This window comes from Chaetodon trifascialis, chromosome 10 (assembly GCF_039877785.1).
Source record: "Chaetodon trifascialis isolate fChaTrf1 chromosome 10, fChaTrf1.hap1, whole genome shotgun sequence".
Classification (NCBI taxonomy): Eukaryota; Metazoa; Chordata; class Actinopteri; order Chaetodontiformes; family Chaetodontidae; genus Chaetodon; species Chaetodon trifascialis.
In genome coordinates, this window is record NC_092065.1 from 17,125,420 (window position 1) to 17,144,341 (window position 18,922).

Here is an 18,922-nt window from a genome sequence, read left to right on the forward strand (position 1 = left end):
TCAGCCCGAGACACTGGAGGGTGAGGCAGAGCTCAGCTATTGGCCAAAGATACACAACAAGGACACAACCTCTCTCGCCTCCTCAGAGATCTCCAGCACAGGCAGCAACATCAACAGCTATCCGATTGCCTCCAGCAGTTTCAGGAAGTCGTAACAGGAAGCAAACTTGTCAGATGAAGACACAAACATCTGTCTGATGAATCCCAAGCGATCACATGTTCCCCCTTAGTTGAATCAGATTCAAATGTGTGGAAACTTAATGCTATCTTTATGACCGGCTGATTTTTCACACAAATGTTCCGCATAGCTAAGTGAACATAATGCAGTTCTCATCATTACATCACATCCGTGGATGTCTCCACAGTGAATGGTGGATTTCATCTCACCGCTCTGTACGTATATGGACATCTCACAATCTTTTCCAGTCGCATTCCAGTGACTGCGCAGGTCGGAGGGAAAAAGGCACGTTGCCTGACAGGAATGCTGAGGAGGTGCCATTAGTCAGCCATTACCACAAGGATTCCCAACCACAAGGACGTCTGAGGAGAGTGCGTTTGTGTGTCCTCACTGAGCAACCATCATGGAAATTTTCATGGTAGACTCAGCAGTCTGGTGTTTAATTTAGGCTTCAGTCATGCCCAGTATCCAGCTGTGCATCTCTGGTGTAGTGCACTGCTGTTATGTCATACAGCAACACTAGCCAGATAATAACCTCAGAGCCTTGGTTAGCTGGTTATTATAATGCTGGTCTGGCTACAAATAGGCTCTATCCCTCCCTCTCATTTTTACGTCTTCTTTCAAGGCCAATTCATACTTAAATGAGAAACATGACCCACTTAGCCATTAGGTCACAATCATGTTCACATAAGCTTTTACGTTACGTCCACAGACAGGCAGTGATTGAGTGTTTTGTGCTTTCTGTCGTGCTCGAGTGTTCTGTTTTTTACATGGGACCGTATGTATGTTCAGCCGTTTGAAAAGAGATTCATCACTCACAGCAAATGTTTCGTATTGACCCAACTATTCATTAAAGGGGTGGATCGTCTTTGCAGTTTGTGTCAATGTTGTTTCTCCAGAGAGAAAAACTAGGACAGACATTGTTCTGAAGGGGAAACAGAACTGGACACTCATTTGTCTTCAGAGCCTCTCTGTCGCTTTCTCTTTTTTTCTTTCATTATCTTATCCGTCTGGATTTCACTTTCGCTGTTTTATTTTCAGCTGATTTTATTAGACACAGACTACAAACCACTTTCAGTTTAGTCATATGTACATGAGCCTTCAAATCAAAGAAAACAGCAGGCAAGACAAACTTTATTTGCTTGGGAAATTTTCCATCCGGTTGACATGTAAAAACCAAACCTAGAGTCAAACAGTCACGTTTGTTGTAAACATGCTTTTTTCTTTGTTGCCATTGCCTCAGATAAACAAGTGTCACTATGGCAACAGCTGAAACGGGAAGTGGCTTGTGTCCGCACAGCAAGAGGTGCGAATCATTCTGGGTTTTTTTTTTTACTTTGTTTCTTAAAATCATGGGTGAAATCATGGGTGTGTGTGTGAACTCATCTGAAAACAGAAACGTGTTCTAATCTGTGCGTGAAATCCTTGCCAACAGCCAGCGTGACATGACTGATCTGCGATATGTTCTCCAAACTAAATCTAACTGTTCTCCAGTCACGTAGTCTTTGTATTCACTCAGACCATCATCCTCTCTGTTGTTCATGGCCACTTGTAAAACCACTTGGCCTTTTGATCTAGTCTGTGGTTTGCCTCAAACTGGAGGACGTTAAAGGCTGAAGGAAGCCGAGGAGCTTGTCCTGATGATCCACTGGGAGAACATCGTTCTCACTGTCTTCAGCATTGTTCCTCAATGAGTACCACTTCTTCCTTCTCCTATTCCTACTACAGTCTTTGCATTCAGGTATTTTTGGCTAGTGCCACGGCTCGAGGGATGGCAATGTCAGTCTGTTATTCACATGGTTGGTCCAACTGTCAGACAGACTGCCATGAAATGTTATGCATTCAGGGTCTTCAGAGGATGAATCCTAATGACACAGGTGACCCCCGTCTTTCCTTCTAGAGACACAAGATGGTTGATATTTGTGGGGTTATAGTTATTAGAATTATTGGATGGATGTCATGAAATGTGTGGGCATTCATGGTCCACAGTGGATAAATTGTAATCATTTTAATGATCCTTTAATTTTTCATTTAATGCCATCACTAAGCCCATTGGATTTGAACTAAATACAAAACTAAGTTGCATCTGCCTTAGCTCTTCTTTATGTTTGGTGGTAACAAGCAAACATGGTAACATACTAAACAAAGATGAACAGGTTAAACATTACACCTGCTTGACATGTTAGGTATGTCATATTCAGCATGTTTTGGGCATGTGGCGCAGCCTTGCAAAGACGCTGGTACACTTCCTGCGTTTCACAGCTGAAGCATGTCAGAGCTTTCCTGTGGAGAAGCACATATACCGTTAAGCATCTGCAGGTTATCCGTGTTCATGTGGTTTCAAGTTTTACCTATTATCCCAAATGCCTCTGTTTGCCCTACCCTGGTAGAGGCTAAATGAGCAGAACATGCCATGATTTAAGTGCTGCAAGCTGTTGTTCAAGTGAAGGGCATGACTACAAAGTCACTGGCCATGCTGAGCCATTAGATATTCTTCATGGCTAATTCACAAAATTACATTTCATGTCTTGTTTATCACAGCTGATTATTTGAGATACTGCACAAAACAAACAGCGCAAAACTGTCGCTGGGGAGATTCCAGAAACCTGAGATGACTCCATCCGTCACATGACGAAGTGAAATGTTAAACCCGAGGTAAGAATGGAAGCAACTTTCTCATGATGAAAGTGGAAAATGTGGAAGTGGTTGTTGAGATATTGCTAATAGCATCAAGCATGGTTCTCTATGAAGGGGGCTTCCTAGCTAGAGGCGTAACTGGAACACAACCATCCTTTTTGTTATTCCTCTGTACAGTAGACAGAGATTTAAATAAGCAGATCACATGGTGGTTGATGAAACATTTTTCCTCTGGCGAATTTCTGTGTTGGCCAATCAGTGCAATGAGATGAAGGCAGGTGAAAACAGATGTTAGACACAGAGAGATGTATGAGACATTTCAGAGTTTTCGATTTGGGTTTATAAAAACACATTGTGAACTATAAAAGAGGAGTGTCTGTGAAATGGATGTAACCTTTTTCAGTTGGTGGCACAGGATCACGCTGAGACATACGGCAAGAGAGAAAGACAGAAAGCGCAAGAGAGCGAGACGAGAAAATCGGATGAATCGAAAATGGAGAGAGGACTGAACAAAAGACCAGATGGGCTCTCAGAAACTGTTGCTGTCAGGGACATGAAAGGGGGGGTGGGGGGGGGGGGGGGTGGAGAAGGAGGGAGACAAGGAGAAGCAGCCAGACAGAAGGAAAGATCACCTTCTTCTTCTCCATTACAAAGTGTAGAGGCAGGAAGAGGGGAGAGTAAGTGCAAGAGTGGCAAGAGGAGGCTGTGTGAGGTGGGGCGGGAGGGGAGGTGGGGCAAGTGTGGGAGAGGCAGAAGGGTGTGTGCTCACATGAACCACTCTTCCCCTTCAGCGTGTGTGCCACTAGGCTCTGTGTCTTTCGGCCAGAGAATAGAAAAGTTGGGGCAAAGTCTGAGTCAGCTCCAGCGGCTACCAGACACTCAGAGCGACTCCCTCCACAGTGACAGGTTTCTTCTCTTTCTCTCTTGTTTTTACAGCTCTCTCACTCTTTCACTCTCTCTCTCTTTCACTCTCTCTCTCTCTCTCACACACACACACACGCACACACACACAAACCTCCCGTCACTCCTGGCAGAGGGAAGACAGGACCACAAGAGAACTGTTACACACCTTTACTTCCAGCTACTCACCCAGCCATCGCCAGCGATTTTGCCCAGGATGTGGACGCTTCTCTTGGGGGTCACCTTTGGATTACTGGCCTCTTACAGGTCGGAGCAACTTCAAGGTGAGGGGACTGTGCCTTTGCCCAGTGGATAGCTCTTTATTTTTATTTCTTTACAATTTTTTTGTTTACCTTATTCTGCTTTTATTGTGGCTGGCTGGCAATACTCCTTCGTTGCCAGATTTCAGGATCAGATCGTATTGTTATTTTATTCTTTTTTTTTCCCCCTTCTTAAGCCCTGTTGAGAATCTGAGTAAGCGTTATTGTAAAGAGAAGACAGTGAAAGAAAAAGGCTGTGCTCCGCTGCTGCTGCTGCTGCTGCTGCTCCTGCTGCTTCTTGTAGAATGGATGAGTGGATGCCGGCAAGAGAGCGTGTGCTACACCAGCACAGACAGGCTTACGTCTGGCAGTCTGAGACTCCTGATAGACACAAAGGAGACAGGCACTGCTGCTCACTCTCTGTCTCACACACATTCACACAATGGGAAGTTATTTATCAGGGCTTTGGATGATCAGTGTAGCTTTCAGATGCTATCCTTCCTTTCAGGTAGAAGCAGAAATAGAGGTTTTTGTTTGTTTGGTTTTTTTTTTGGCTGTGCTGCTACAGCTGGAGTCTGTGCTGCCACGCTTAATGCCTTATTCTCTGACACAAAGGATGTTCAGCAATCTCTCCAGCTTTCCCCCCCTCGCTGTCTCCCTCTTTTCTCTTTGTCTCTGTCTCACGTGTGCTTTCTGTGTAAGGTTTTCATTGGATTTGTTGCTCAGAGCGATATATCTCTGGAGGTGAAGTTGGTGCTGAATCAAACAGGTCTGGGTTCGTCTGGCTTGTTCCCTGAGGAGGTGGTGGTGGGGCTGTTTCACAAAGGCTCCCCCTGGCACTGCGCCAAAGAACAATCAGCATCAAGCTATAAATTTGACCAGTATTCAAAGGCAAATACGAGACTACCTAGTCAGTTTGTATGTGCACTGTATGTGGGAAGAGGGAAGGGGCTGGACCCACTCTCCCCCACCCACCCCTGTGCTTCAACATGTGCTTGCCTGAACGCTCCTTGTGCGCTGAGGACCTGTGAGCTTTTGTGCGTGTGTGTGTGTCTACATGTATCTCGTCTCAAAGTGTTGAGAGTAATTGGTGTCAGGCAAGAAGTGTCGTGTGGTGGTTATAACTCGTCCTGGTCCAGACGTTGTCTTTGAACCTTAAACCTGTGGCTGTGTTTCGCCTGAAGCACATCATTAAGAGCAGGACTTCATGGCCAGGTCAGTTGACCAAGACTGGATTTATGGAGAGCTTTTACGATGCTGTCTGTATGTCTACCACTAGCATCTATGAGCATGTATGATTCTAGACAAAAAAGGACTCCAACCCAGGTTTTCTTTTTCATTAGTTAATTGAATTAGTTAATCCATCTAAAGTCATACATAACTGTATGACCACTATATAGAATAGCAACACACTAAACATGTGACAAGGAGAGTAATAAAAATCCAAATCATCCAAATATTTCAAATTTGTTGCTGCACTCATGGGACTGTAAAGTCTCTCTGTGAGACCTTCCAAATATGCTAATTTGTCAGTTTTCATCTAAGATGATCTGATTATCAGAATGGAAAAATCATTCAACACATCCAAAACTCTCAGTAACTTTATCTGATGTGCACGCTCAATGCTCGTCTATCTTTCTGAGTTTCCTATGTAGACAGCTAGTGCAGATTGTCCACTTCAGGCAATAACAGACTGACCATAACTCTGAGCGCTGGCTCCATGCACAGGATTAGCAATGCAAGCACTCGGGCCAGCCTGACCGCTGGACTTCCTGTTAATGTGGCCGTATTTGCCTCCTTGGCGTAAGGAGCCCTCCTGCGTGCACCCGTGTTATGTTTCAAGGTGAGGGGTGGTCAGGGGCCCCGTGGACTGGGACTGGGCCCTGACAAAGAGGTCTTGTGCCTGTACAGGCTCTGAGTACCATCTCCTGCTACCTGAGACTCTCAGACACGTGTTTGCCTTCTCTACCAGTGTACCCTCCTCCACAAATCAACCACCCTGAAGCAGAGAGGCTGTGCACCAATACCTTGCATAACTCTGGCCCTCTTAATTTTCTCTTCTTTACCCAGTGCCCGTGACACTGATTGACCTGGTCTTAAATGGTGCAAGGGTCCTAATGTTCCACGTTTTCGTCTATCTCTTTCTGTGTAGTTAAAACTTCTAATTCCTTCTTAAAACCTTTTTGTGAGTTTCAGACTGCCGACCTGCACTCCCTCATGTGCTTTCCCTTCTCATGTACACTTAAGTCTTTGTGTCCTTGGGAAAACTGCTCAGAAGGTGCGCTGTAATGTACACATATCCTCCTGCGTGAGGTGGTGATTTCCTAACTCACAGTGCCATCAGATATAAGAGCGGATTATACTGAAACTGTACTTCAATTTATGCACAAATGCACTGAAAAGCGCATATTGGGACAAAAAGGAAGAGGTTCCTTATTCCATAATTTTGCAAACAAGAGATTGTATAGGCTAACTTAGCCCAAATTACCGTTAGCTCTTGCATAAGAGAGAAACAGTTTGGCAATGTCCAGTTTCATTGTTACATTTCTGTTTGTGTAATGTTATGGATTAAATAAACCAAATATGTGGTAATAAGCTTAAAAGGCGCTGTTTAGTGCTGGAGTAGATGTTTCCCTCTTTTCTCGTTCGTTTGTTTGGTGCAACCTATTTACAGTTTACCTGTTCAAAGTGCTAAGAAAACTGCAGTGCAAGGATTGTATAAATGTCCTTTATCTACAAATCTGGAGGTTTGAAAAGAATGTTGGAGGTCAAGGACCTTATCACAGATCATCGGTTTGGATTCACTGAGAGCTTCTTTTTAATTTAGAGGAGAGCTTTAAGGCTAACGGTTATTAAAAGGCAGAAGAAAAAAGGGCCCCTGCTTCTTGTGTTTGAACGACATATGGGCTCCTTTCAAAAGTGCATGTGATGGGCGGAGGTGCAGGGAGGCAGAAGGTGTGAAAAGAAATGGCACAGCAGAGAGTAAAACAGATAGCGAGAGTCCTTCTTGTGACCTTCAGGTAATCTTGTGTGTGTGTGTGCAATCATATTTGCACCAGATCTCATGTTTCACCTGTGCCACTGGCCTGTTGGACCTGTGACCAGTGGAGGGAAAGACATGCCTGCTGACAGAGCGACTTCACTCAAGTGTGATAATGCAGGACACTGGATCACTGTGGGGGTGATGGTAACAAGGTCTCTCTCCACAGCAGCTGATCAACTGTGGCTAACACGATCTTACAGTAATAGTGGGACATATGTTGATCATCTGTTCAAGCATGGGATTCCTGCACACATGATATGCTGAGAAAACATTCATGAGAAAATTTCCAGTAATACAAGAGGAAAGAGAAAAATGCAGATAAGAGGTGAAAAAACGAGCCAGCACTATGTGCGTTATTAATCTTGACATCAAGATACTGAGCATACCGGCTCTCTTGCTGGGCTCCATGCTGTGTCATGACTCCACAAAGGTTATGACTAAAGAAATTGTGTTTGTGTGCATCTGTGATCTGCCTGTGTGTTTGCACACCTGCATGCAGGGGGTAATTTGTACTTTATTGCTGGCATAGAAAAGACAAACAGAGGATAATGAGAGAAAACAGAACAAAAGGAGAGAGAGAGGGAGTAAAGAGAAAGTGAAGTGGGAGCGGAGAGTCCGGCTTGTCTATTACTTCTGCAGCAGCTGGGGGTTTTGGCAAGACGCTGTGGTAAAGCTCCCTTTCTCTCAAGTTCTGTGCACCCGGACTTTGCAGTCTCCTTGGTTTCAACTCTATTAGGTGACAATGCAGCCTTTGGGAGAGTCAGTACCTTGGCATAGCAGGATTCTCCACTGTATAAAGACACCCATGACCGTTCCCCCTTGCATACTAATGATCATGCCTCAGATTCATGTCAGACCCCTTTTCAGCTCACTGATGGTAAGCTGTGCTCCCTTTGATCTCTCTGGGCATGTTTGCAAGGCCAGGGCCTTTTACTTTCAGGGACACTGTGCCATGTGGCAGCATGTGTTGAGGTTCTTTCAGGTGTGTGTGTGTGCGTGCATGCGTGCGTGTGTGTGTCTCTGTGTGTGTGAGAGAGAGAGAGAGAGAGAGAGAGAGAGCGAGAGCAAACATAAACTGCTTTACAAAACAAGTGTTGGCACTAACTCTTGTTGCTCAACTGCTGCTAACAGCAGAGAGCTGAACTTCCTGCTGCTGCTAGTGCTCTGTTTACTCATAATGGCCAGTGGAAAAATGAGGGGACATTTTTAGCATATCTAGTCTTTTAGAAGTCAGCTTTTTCCACTGAAAGAAGATAAACATGACCACAAAATAACAAGTAGCGATTTTGCACATTTCCTATTAAAAGTTGAGCCAATATCTAGCATCTCCAGATGAGACATAAATTTGCAGTTTGAATAACATCAACTTTTCATTAAGGCAAAACCTATTTGTCACCTCAATCAATGCAGAGTACAGTCTGAAAGCTGTGTAATTACCTCTTGTGATTACTATGTGACAACATATAATGCAATCCAATGCCAGCAACAACACAAACCAAAACAAAAATGAACCTAAAGCTGATTAAATTTCCCTGTTTGTGCATTTTTTCTTATGTGCAATCAAATATTCAAGGAAATATTACTTTTACACTCTTTTCGTATATAATGCACATAGTTCATGTTTATTTTGCATAATGTCTATTTGCTCTTTTTCTATGTCTCCTTCTTATTTTTGCTATTAGTGCTGTCTGTAACATCTTAATTTCCCTGGCGTGGAGTCAATAAACTTATGTCTTATCTTATCTTATACTTTGCAGGACAATTATGTAATTAAGTTATATTTACAGGCATTGTTCTCGCATGGTCTGGTAGTGGAAGTTGGCACTGTAGTCCCTTTAAGTGGTTTTTGTGACTGCAGATCAGATTTGTGTCTGCTGATATGCTTCACTGCATGAAGCTCAGCCATCAAAAATGATGCTATGTGTTGTGTGTGGTGTTCCTGTGCAGCTCTGGTGTTATTGTTGAGTGACTTCCAGTTGTAGCGTTAGATGTCTTTCACAAACCTTGCATCCGTCACCATGGCAGCACATTTAAACAAGCTCCAAACAAATATGGATTTCCTCTGCATGCACGGTGCAGATTCATGTGGGACATGTGCATATGTTCATGTGACTTCTGTGTTTGTGGTAAAGGTTCCTTCTTTTGCTATCTCTAATGCAAATGATTGTTGTGTTTAAGCAAAATTGCATATGAAGCCCAGAGACACTGTGCAATTTATTGCTTCATGAGGTGCAGCGCAACTGTGTTTTCAGCACTTTAGTCAGAAATATGCCTCCGTAGAATCACAATAGTTTCCTGATTTTCAGGGCGCGCAAAGCTGAGAATTAATTTTACGTTATTTCCCATAATGGAAATTAGATCTTTTAAAAATAGCTTGGAATATTTCTATATAAGCTTTCGGTTTGTTTTCTATGTGGGAGGTCGTGCAAAGATCACAATGGAGAAAAAGTTACGGGTAAAATTTTCAGAGTGTGGGCTGTGTGTCACTGGTTTTATGACAAGACTCTTCCCAGGTGATGTCTCCCTGGCCCTGTTCACACCTGGCATTAAGTGTCTCTGGTCTCTTTTGTTCTCAATGCAAATGATCACCTGCTCATACCAGGACATCCCACAGATGTTTCAACTCTGAACTATATTTCTTATCAGTTCCAAGCATTACACTCTTTTTGTAATGGACGTGTGGCTCTTTGAATTGTGGAGTAATCTCCATGAGTACACATGCACATGCTGCCGATTCATCTGCTCATTCACTGGGTGCAGTTTTGCATTTTTGTTTTCAATTCAATGAGGGAAGTAATTTCCCTGAGGTCACTTCTTTACTCAAGCAAACTTAAACAAATAGACTGAGAATCACGTGAGACACAATGTGCACCAGTGGCCACATTTTACTCAGCAAACTTTCACTGATCAGAAGTGATTGATTTTTACTTCTACAAAGAGCAGGTTTTGAGGATTACCATCTAAATCCCACAAATTCTTAGGATTGTCTTGTAGTCTTGAGTTAATATTGACTGTTGAATGCTTTTCGGAATACTAATTAACTATCAAGTTAGTTACCTCCGTGGAAGAGCCAGTTAAACAGAATGAGAGCTAAACTTACGCCGTTTTGAGAAAGAGGTCAGCTGGTGTGGTGCAGAAGAAGTGCTCAGAAACTTTGTCTTTTTCTTTAATGGAGCGCTTTATTGCCATGCATCCAAAGCACACAGCATAGTGTACGTGCAGGGAATGGAATTAGCACCCGCCACCTGCCAAATATGGGCAAATGTTGGTTGTGGCAGATAAAGATGTCAGGTCACCTCGCACCGTGGCAGACAGGTTTGTCGAGAAATGTTATTTTAAAAACAGTTATTCTGTTTCTCCATAGATTTCAGACAAAGAAAAAATAAATGGACATTCTGCCACAGTGGCAGTGAAGAAAGAAAACACAATTTCAGATCCTGCGTATGTCTGTGTGTACCATCCGTCCTTCTTGTCTAATTGTTATGTATACACTTGTTTGCACAATTTGTTTAGAACAAAGCTGACTCTCAGCGAGCCCTGGGGGCTAAACACTGTAGATGAGTATGCTGGGTGTCTCATGATGCTTCTGCGCCTCTCACCCCGAGAGCTCGTCTGAACAAACCAACTCATGACTCACACATGAATACTGAGGCAAATCACTACACGCATGTATAAGCCAAGATTTTACTTATTATACATGTTAGAGCTGTGAAAGCACCATCGCAGGGTCTTGTATGAATCACCATGAAACTTCTGAATGGAGGATATGTAAGGGATTTGAGATGCCCAAAACACCACAGATCCCAAAAATATTACAGAAAATATCAAGGAGCAGTCCTCCATCAAAACTACTGAATGAATTCTCAGCTGGTGTGTTGATTATCTCCAATTAATTTCACTGTATGTTGAATATAAATCAAGACCAAATAACAAATTCCCGTCATGTAACCCACAGCGTCTGGATCCTTGCTGAAGTATATTATCTCAAAGGCAGCATGGCTCTTAAACTCATGCTCGATCTCACTGTGTGCCTGTTGTAAATACGTTTGAAGACATAAATAATATAATCAACATAAAATTAAAGGACATACATTAAAAATATCTGTTATTGGATTTATTCTTGAATGACTTAAATATAATTTGTTTCCTTCACTTCAGCTCTTTTTTACTGTAAGAAATTACTTCGGCATAACTTTCCATGTGTGACAGTGAAAAAGCATAAGCAGTGACAGACTCTGTCACCTACAAGCTACTCCCACCCATGTACTGTCTCTGACTAGTGAGGAATCCTGTAAGACGCCTGAACCTGTGTTTGTTCCTCGTCTTTCCCTACAGTGAATTCTCGTAGCTGCAGCCATGCCGGGGTGTTTCTCCTCGAGGGACCAGGCCGTCACTCCCTGAACTTTGACATGGCTCAACAGGTGTGTGAGCAGCAGAAGAGCACTCTGGCAAGCGCAGAACAAGTCCAAGCAGCCTTTGATGAAGACATGGAAACATGCAGGTGAAACCACAGGCCCTTGTTTCAGAATTATTTGTCTTAATTGTCATGAGCACGACTTTTTGTATTTACTGATGACTTTTTAAAAACCATTTTAAAGCTTGTTGAATTAAATGTACATTTAAAAGCTATAAAATATATATAAAACAACATTTACGGACCCCAGCTTCTCAGGATGTTACCATGAGTTCAACCCTCTCACATCTTTCAACATTTCACCTTTTGGATCTTTTTCACCTCTGAAATGTCACAGGAAATGCTATTACTCATACTCAGAAACCATGACAAAATCCCACAAATGAACTTGAACTTTAAATGCACTTGTTCACCGTCATTGCACTTCATCAAGAGATGTAAAACTAGAAAGAAGAAGAAGGTCTTCCAGTTTTTCAGCACAGACACACCACGTTTGTCATGTGGTAGAAAAAATGTAAATTAATGGAAACCACCGTTTGTTCCTCAACTGCTTTTGTCTCTACTTCTCTGAGCAGTGTGATGTTTTGTGTTTAGGCCTGGCTACTTGGAAACAAACTGCAAGTTTTCCTCAAATGTGTCCTCTAATAATAACATTGTTGTGTCCTTTCAGGAACGGCTGGACCAGCAACATGAGCGTTGTCATCCTCAGACAGACGCACCATGAAAACTGTGCAAAGAACATGACTGGGATTATCACGAATTCACGTGTAAATGCAGAGGAACTCTTTGACGCCTACTGTTTTGATGAAAAAGGTGAACACATCCACAGGAAACAGTCAGCTACACTTTATGAGAGTCAAATGAGATGTCTGTTTGGTGACGTCTGCTTTCTGTGTCTTCCATGTGTTAGCTGGGACTGAGAAGAACTGTGAGCATGCCTTCAGCAGCAATGGCCATTTATCTTCAGATGCACCAGGTTCGTAACATATACCCATTCACCCTCGTGCTGATACACACAGTGCACAATTCTCACCATATATCCAAAGCTGTTATCTGTTTCTATCATTAGACCTACTGAACTACTGTCTTGACTTCACAGTTGATTGATGTCAGCATTTAAAAATATGCACCATTTCCAGGTGATAAAAATGACTTGATAATATATTCATATTTGGCATCTGTGATGAAATTGACAAATAAATGTAGAAAGTCAAGCTCCTTATATAGAATCCACAACCCCTCTGTGCAATTATATGAGCAATTGTAACCAAGGAAAGCACAACACCTGGGTCTACGTGCCAAATGACCTCATCTCACAGTCAACACCAACATCCTCTCACCTCTTGGCTATGTCACTTGAGCTGGGAAATACAGTTAACCCATATCATCTGTGGCTGAACAAGAACACAGCTGGCTTACTTTTTAAGACCTCCTTGAGTGCTGATGAGGGATCAGTTTCCCCAGCAGCACTCGGTTACCTGTTTAAAAAAATGCACAAGCAAGACCTTCCATAGCTGTGGTCACACTTTTACATGATCTCACTGCAGAGATTTAAACTGTTTTGTGTAATAACAGGATAATGATTGGTGAAAGCAGAAGTAAGTATTTACATGGATTTGACAGCAATTACAGCAGCACAGTGCGCTGAAATAAAAACTGTCAAACAATGCCTTTCTGAGGGAAGAAGACTCCAGCTGAGGTCTGCTTTCACAAAAAGAAAGATGCCCTATCAGTTAACTTGAATCTTAAGAAGCATAACAAAATCAAAGCTATGATTTTTAATTTTTAAAATCCAGCGAGAACAGAGCCGAATGACTCAAGCAGGATATGACTCATTTTGTATATGTATGTAGCTCCTTTTTAATGGCGCTCTGTGATTGTGCTATTAGTGTGTTTTGTGATGCTTGTATGATAAGAAAGAAAAAGAAATCCCAGGAGAGGAAATCAGGCTTTACAACACTATGACATGATGCAGATAGAAATAAAGTTGTTCTCAAAAACAGATCAGTTATATGTGACTTTAACCATGCATGGCCCTCTCTATTCTCCTATCAGGTGAGCCCTCACCACAGCATCAGGACCCAACAGCTGAAGGCCAGGAAGAGACCACTCCAAAGCCAGGCCCTCAGGATGACGGTGATAACGCCACTGCAGCCCCTGCGGAAGATGCTCTTGGGGAGGTGATAGTGACCCCGTCATCCACTGCGGTCCCAATAGAACTGAGTCCACAGGACCCAGAAGCTTCAACACAGGATCCTGCTGGGGAAGAAACCCCCTTTGGGAGGAGAGACAACAGCACTGTGGGGTTCATTCCTGGAGAGTTTGACCAGCCCACTGGTTCTGGGATGCTGCCAACCCTCTCTGAGGAGGAGGGAGCCTCTCCTACGGCCCCTGTCGGAGAACCAGAGGCAACACAACCCGCCACTGAAAATGAGCAGCAGAATGAGACAGCAGAGCCTGAAGGAGATCGTGGCAGAACAGAGTGTAAGAAAAGCACAAGCATAAAATAATCAACACATAACTGCTACAATTGAAAGCACAAGCAGCTTTGTGTGTGTGATCACAGCTCACTAAAGCATTCAGGATTTGGGTGAAATAACTCCTGATAATGTAATGCATTTTGTATAATAGCCATGCAATGAAAAGCACCTCTGTGATGTTAAAAATGTTAATGTGGAGACTGTATCAGTCTGTAAGTGCTGATTGAACTGTATCGTAGTTTTTGCATTGCATTATATTGCAAGATCTCTGTTATTTTGGTCTACCCTCTGTATGTATCCCATAATCATAGAAAAGGCAATGCTTGAGTTATATTCTTAAAAAAATGGCATTTCCTGACAGCAAATGCAACAGGTTTTAGGAGGACTGAAGTAACTTTAAGCACTCATGATGCCCCCTTGTGTTGGGTTGAGCTCTGGAGTGGATTTTTACAGAACAGACCTCTGTGATTTTATCTCCTTTACAATCAGGCTCAGCATATTCAACAAGCACATCTAATGCATAAAAGTGTGTATTGAATTCAGTGAAACACACATAAACTTCCTGATTACATAGTTTGCAGTCTCTGGTGCCACATACAGCCTCACAAAGATGAAAATGCATTTTTGACAGACACCTTCTATGATACTCGTTCATTGGGTTACATATTGGGTTCAATATGTCGGTGAATGACCCGTGTCCCAGATGACTCATATGTTTACCTTTTGTTTTATTGACATGCAGCTTCACAACCACAACAACCTAACGGCAAGGGACGAGTCATGGGCCCCGTTGTGCCTGGGCCTGAAAAAGAGGAGAGCGGTTCATCAAGTGAGCAATATTTCACATATACCCCGCAGTGATTCGGTCAAATAAGAGCATGCTGGGAACAGGGCACTCCTGTCTGGATCCGGTCTTTATTGACAGAGGTTGTTATGTTTTACTGACTCAGCTTTAATACTGTCCACTCATGGCTTGTTATTTCTCCCTCCAGACTGGCTGGTAATCATCGGAGTGATTGTGGCAGTTGCTGCTATTCTCCTGGTGTGCGCAGCTGTTGCCAAAAGAAACACGTATGACTTTGATTGCTTTTTTTTTTTTTTTCATCTTACACTAATAGAGTTGCCATGTAACATGTTTTGGACATAAATATGAACCCCTGTGTTTCAGAATTTGCTGTCCCCACAGTCCAAAATAAAATCAATAATGAATAAATGTGTCTGAATGTGCTCTTGCAGCTGGTGCGGCAAACAGCAGACCTTGATGATCACACCCAAAGATGGCGGCGAGGGGAACGGGGCGGCGGCATCAGCATCCAGCTCCCACGCCCAGGAGAGAGAGCAGGAAATGGTGACCCTCATGAACAAGGAGAAGATCCAGGAGAACGGCAACACAGAGGAGTTCACCGTCATCACGCTAGAGGAGTCGCCAGACAAAGAGCAGCTGGCGTGAGGGAGGAGTGTAGAGGCAGACAGGAAGGAGTAGGCGAGGACAGGAGGGATAGAGCGAGGGCATGGTCAGGTGGGGGGTGGGGTTCCAAACACTGGGGGTGAAAACTGCTTTGGTGGCCAGAGCTGAATGGACACTGATGAAGGGTGTGTGTGTGTGTGTGTGTGTGTGTGTGTGTGTGTGTGTGTGTGTGTGTGTGTGTGTGTGTTGTTAAGATTGTCTGACTGAGGTACAAAGCCTGTCAGTGGGAGCGGGCCTTTCAAACCAACATGTGCAGCATTGTGTCCATGCCGTTTGCCAGGTCAGTGGGGACTGAATGCACGGTGGGATATCATGCATTGGTGCATAACAGGGCGTGTGAATGAGTTTTGTGCCACTTCTTTGTGTTTGCCAGCTGTATGCATTGTTGATGACAGGGTTGGAGAGACCTGGGCTTTAAAGGGAGGGGGTGGCGAGCGTCTAATTTGTGCAAATGACAAATTAGTCTCTTTTTTAATAGAATTGGTGGAATTTAAATTGTAGGGTCTTTCAGCCTAAATGGGAAATAACACATCATTGGCCAGAACGGGGTTCTTTTATTTGAGATACTGCAGATAGAAAAAGAGCATTCTGAGCGAAACAACCATTGATGTTTTCCACGTGTTTCATTTCTTTGTTTCGTTCGCTTATTGTTGTAACCTTGTGTATATTTCAGACATTGCCTGTGGACTGGAGTGTGGTTTTTCCATTTTCAAGAAAACTCGGGATGTCACTACCTTAATTTATGCAGCTTTGATTCCCTTTTTCTTGGTCTCTGTATATAAAGTATATGTTTTTGGAAATGCCTTAGCAATAGCTGCCAGTGCTTTTTGTTGTTTGGTAGAAAGGGGCTTTGTATCCCTTTTAAATAAAGGAATGTGTCATTTTTTTGAGGGTTATTTAATTAGAAACAGTACCTCTGAGGTAAACGATTCTGAATGGATTTTGCAATAGTCAAAGTGGAGTGGATATTGTATGAATCAAGTTGATGTATAGCATCCAAAACTGCACAATTGATGCACCGCTCAAGTCAGTTAATATGATCTACATTCATGTAGAGTTGTGAATATGATGATATGAAGTCCCTGATGTTATCCTGAGGATAATTTGAATGTTAAAGATGATGTATACATACTATATACACAGTGTGTACATTGATTAAAGAAAAAAACAAGCAATTGGATACGGTAGATTAATTGTTTTTTAAAGCGAGATTTCCACTCAATCGACTCAGCCTAGCTTTAGATGCTAAACTACACGGCGCATATGATAATGGGGGGCCCATGTGCTGTAAACACACAGCGATGTAACGGTTTCTTCATAAGAAAGAGCTTGTGACAACGTTGTTGTGGGGAGGGATGTGATGAATGAAGCTTGTGTGCTTGCCTAGGCCTCCATGTGCCGGTCACTCTGTACATTCACACATATAAACAAAATGCTGCAGTTTTTCTACTGACCCTCTCATTGGTGAAATATATCATGCATTGTGTCATATCAATATTATTCCCTGTGTGACGGCTAATATCTCCTGGTTTTTCAGTAAAACGCTGAATTACACAAAGCGATTGCAAACTGAATTTTGTTCCTGACTTTTTTTTTTTTCCTGCTTTTGCTCTTATATGATTCATTTTGAAAAGAAGTAGCAAATGTACTAGTGTAGGCAGGTTTTATTACAAATTAACAAAATACGTCGCTGAAAAGATTTGTAAAGTCATGAATGAAATAAATGTGTATAGAAAGAGATGTGCAGGAATGTGGTGTTCGCTCACTCATTACTCTGTATGCGTGAAGACAAAAGGGGGCGAGTGAATGGCATGACAGGGAATGCGAGCGGTTACATTGCCCCCACGTAAGAGGAGGTGAGGTTTCCATGGTACCAGGGTCATGATGGGAGAATATGTTAACACAGGACGCGAAGAGATAAAGACAGCCATTTTGGTGGTATCTTTCCATACAGTGTTAAACTCCATGTATTATAGTCAAACTGTCTTCACTGACAAACAAGAGCACAATTACTGCTTATTTAGTGCACATTCATTATGCAGAGCGAGCAGTCATTAAATACTGGTCTAAATAATTCTTCCATCACAACTGACTTACATGTACTAAATTATTCAGATCTTGAGGACATGCATTCTCTGCTATTCACTCATCATTTTGTAATGTATTTCTCTATTTTTTGCATGAGCTTTCTTCTTTATGTGATGCAGTGGAGACTTAAAGTTATATATTGACAAGCAAAAAACATGGTTGTATGTCAAAAATACCATCTTTTTTTTTTAACTTGCTGCAACCAAATTGCCAGAATAAATGTTGGCATTGTACATTTTTGCAAACCACAGAAATGTTGAAATGTTGCATTTGTTGAATTTGAAATTTTCAATTTTATGTTGTGACAATGCTGTGGTTAAGGTCTGGTTAAGTTTTGGCACAAAAACCACTTGGTTAGAGGTTATTTGTTGCCACAAACGTGGCTGGAAAATGTCCTGACATCTTTTTAAAAATGCCCGGTTTAGTCACCACAAGCATGTCTCGAGCTCCCCATCCCCACCTCGTTTGCTGCATGGCCATCATCTCGCCTTGCTGTCACGTCACCACCGTTCCCTCCTCTTCCTGATGACAAACTCAGCTCATGTGCATGTACTGCTCATCTGAAGCGCGTCACTTTGATACCCATTGTAGGAACGTTGATATGAAATGCATGAAATGGACAAATTTAAGACATCCGAGGTTTGCAGAAACATGCAACGCCAACCTTTGATTGTAGCAACTGGGCTGATTTTGCTCCAATGAGGCCAATATTTTTCATAAAATGACACTTTGATTTATCAGTTTTTCGAGAGAAAGCTGTACTGCTTGTAGTTAAAATCATTTTCACTTCCGAATGAAGTTAAAACAATGTCCCTTACATTCAGTTGTTGCCAAATTCTCTGTTATCCAATTCCATTTTTTCATCCTGGTAGTGGTAGAGTATCTGGACCTGGACCACCACCTCTACAATGTGCACATTATCTTTTTTATACTGGGGACAGAGCATAGATGACAGGGCGAAAAAAATAACCAATAAACAGTCCATTTCAGCCTATTCCTATCTTAGTAAAATTGTGGATAAAATTTTCAAGATTCATATTTGAATGCTTTGCTTTTAGTAATGTTTTTAGATTCAGTAAAAAATTGATGGTAGACTGAGTCATAATTACACCAACTGGATGACAGAAGGAGATGTTTTTCTCTGTGTAGGCACGTGTGACAGTTAGTTATAAGATTTAAACATTTTGAGGAAAAAAATATCAAAATTAGACAAAATTTAGTTATGAATCAACATTTATTAGTTATATTTGTATATGTACACCAAAGGTACAACACTTATTGATATGTAGAAACAGATTTTTATGTATACCATAGACAGAGGAAAGAATTCATGTATTTTTTTGTCTTTTTTTTCCTTGATGGTATATCTCCCCCAGACATACACTCTGCCTTTACATCAAAATTACAACAGCTTTACAAAGAGGGAAGGCCTAGAAAAGTAAGATCAGGAAAGCG

The 18,922-nt window shown here is 42.3% G+C and overlaps 1 protein-coding gene across 1 annotated transcript; it reads left to right on the plus strand.

Annotated features, from left to right (window-relative positions):
• The first annotated feature begins 3,469 nt into the window (after window positions 1-3,469).
• cd44b (CD44 molecule (IN blood group) b) lies at window positions 3,470-17,115 on the plus strand. The gene is made up of 8 exons (XM_070973048.1): window positions 3,470-3,998; window positions 11,353-11,518; window positions 12,102-12,244; window positions 12,342-12,407; window positions 13,487-13,915; window positions 14,654-14,740; window positions 14,904-14,982; window positions 15,148-17,115. Exons 1-8 carry the CDS (start codon window positions 3,584-3,586, stop codon window positions 15,359-15,361), a joined length of 1,599 nt encoding a protein of 532 aa, XP_070829149.1. The 5' UTR covers window positions 3,470-3,583; the 3' UTR covers window positions 15,362-17,115.
• Window positions 17,116-18,922: the final 1,807 nt, after the last annotated feature.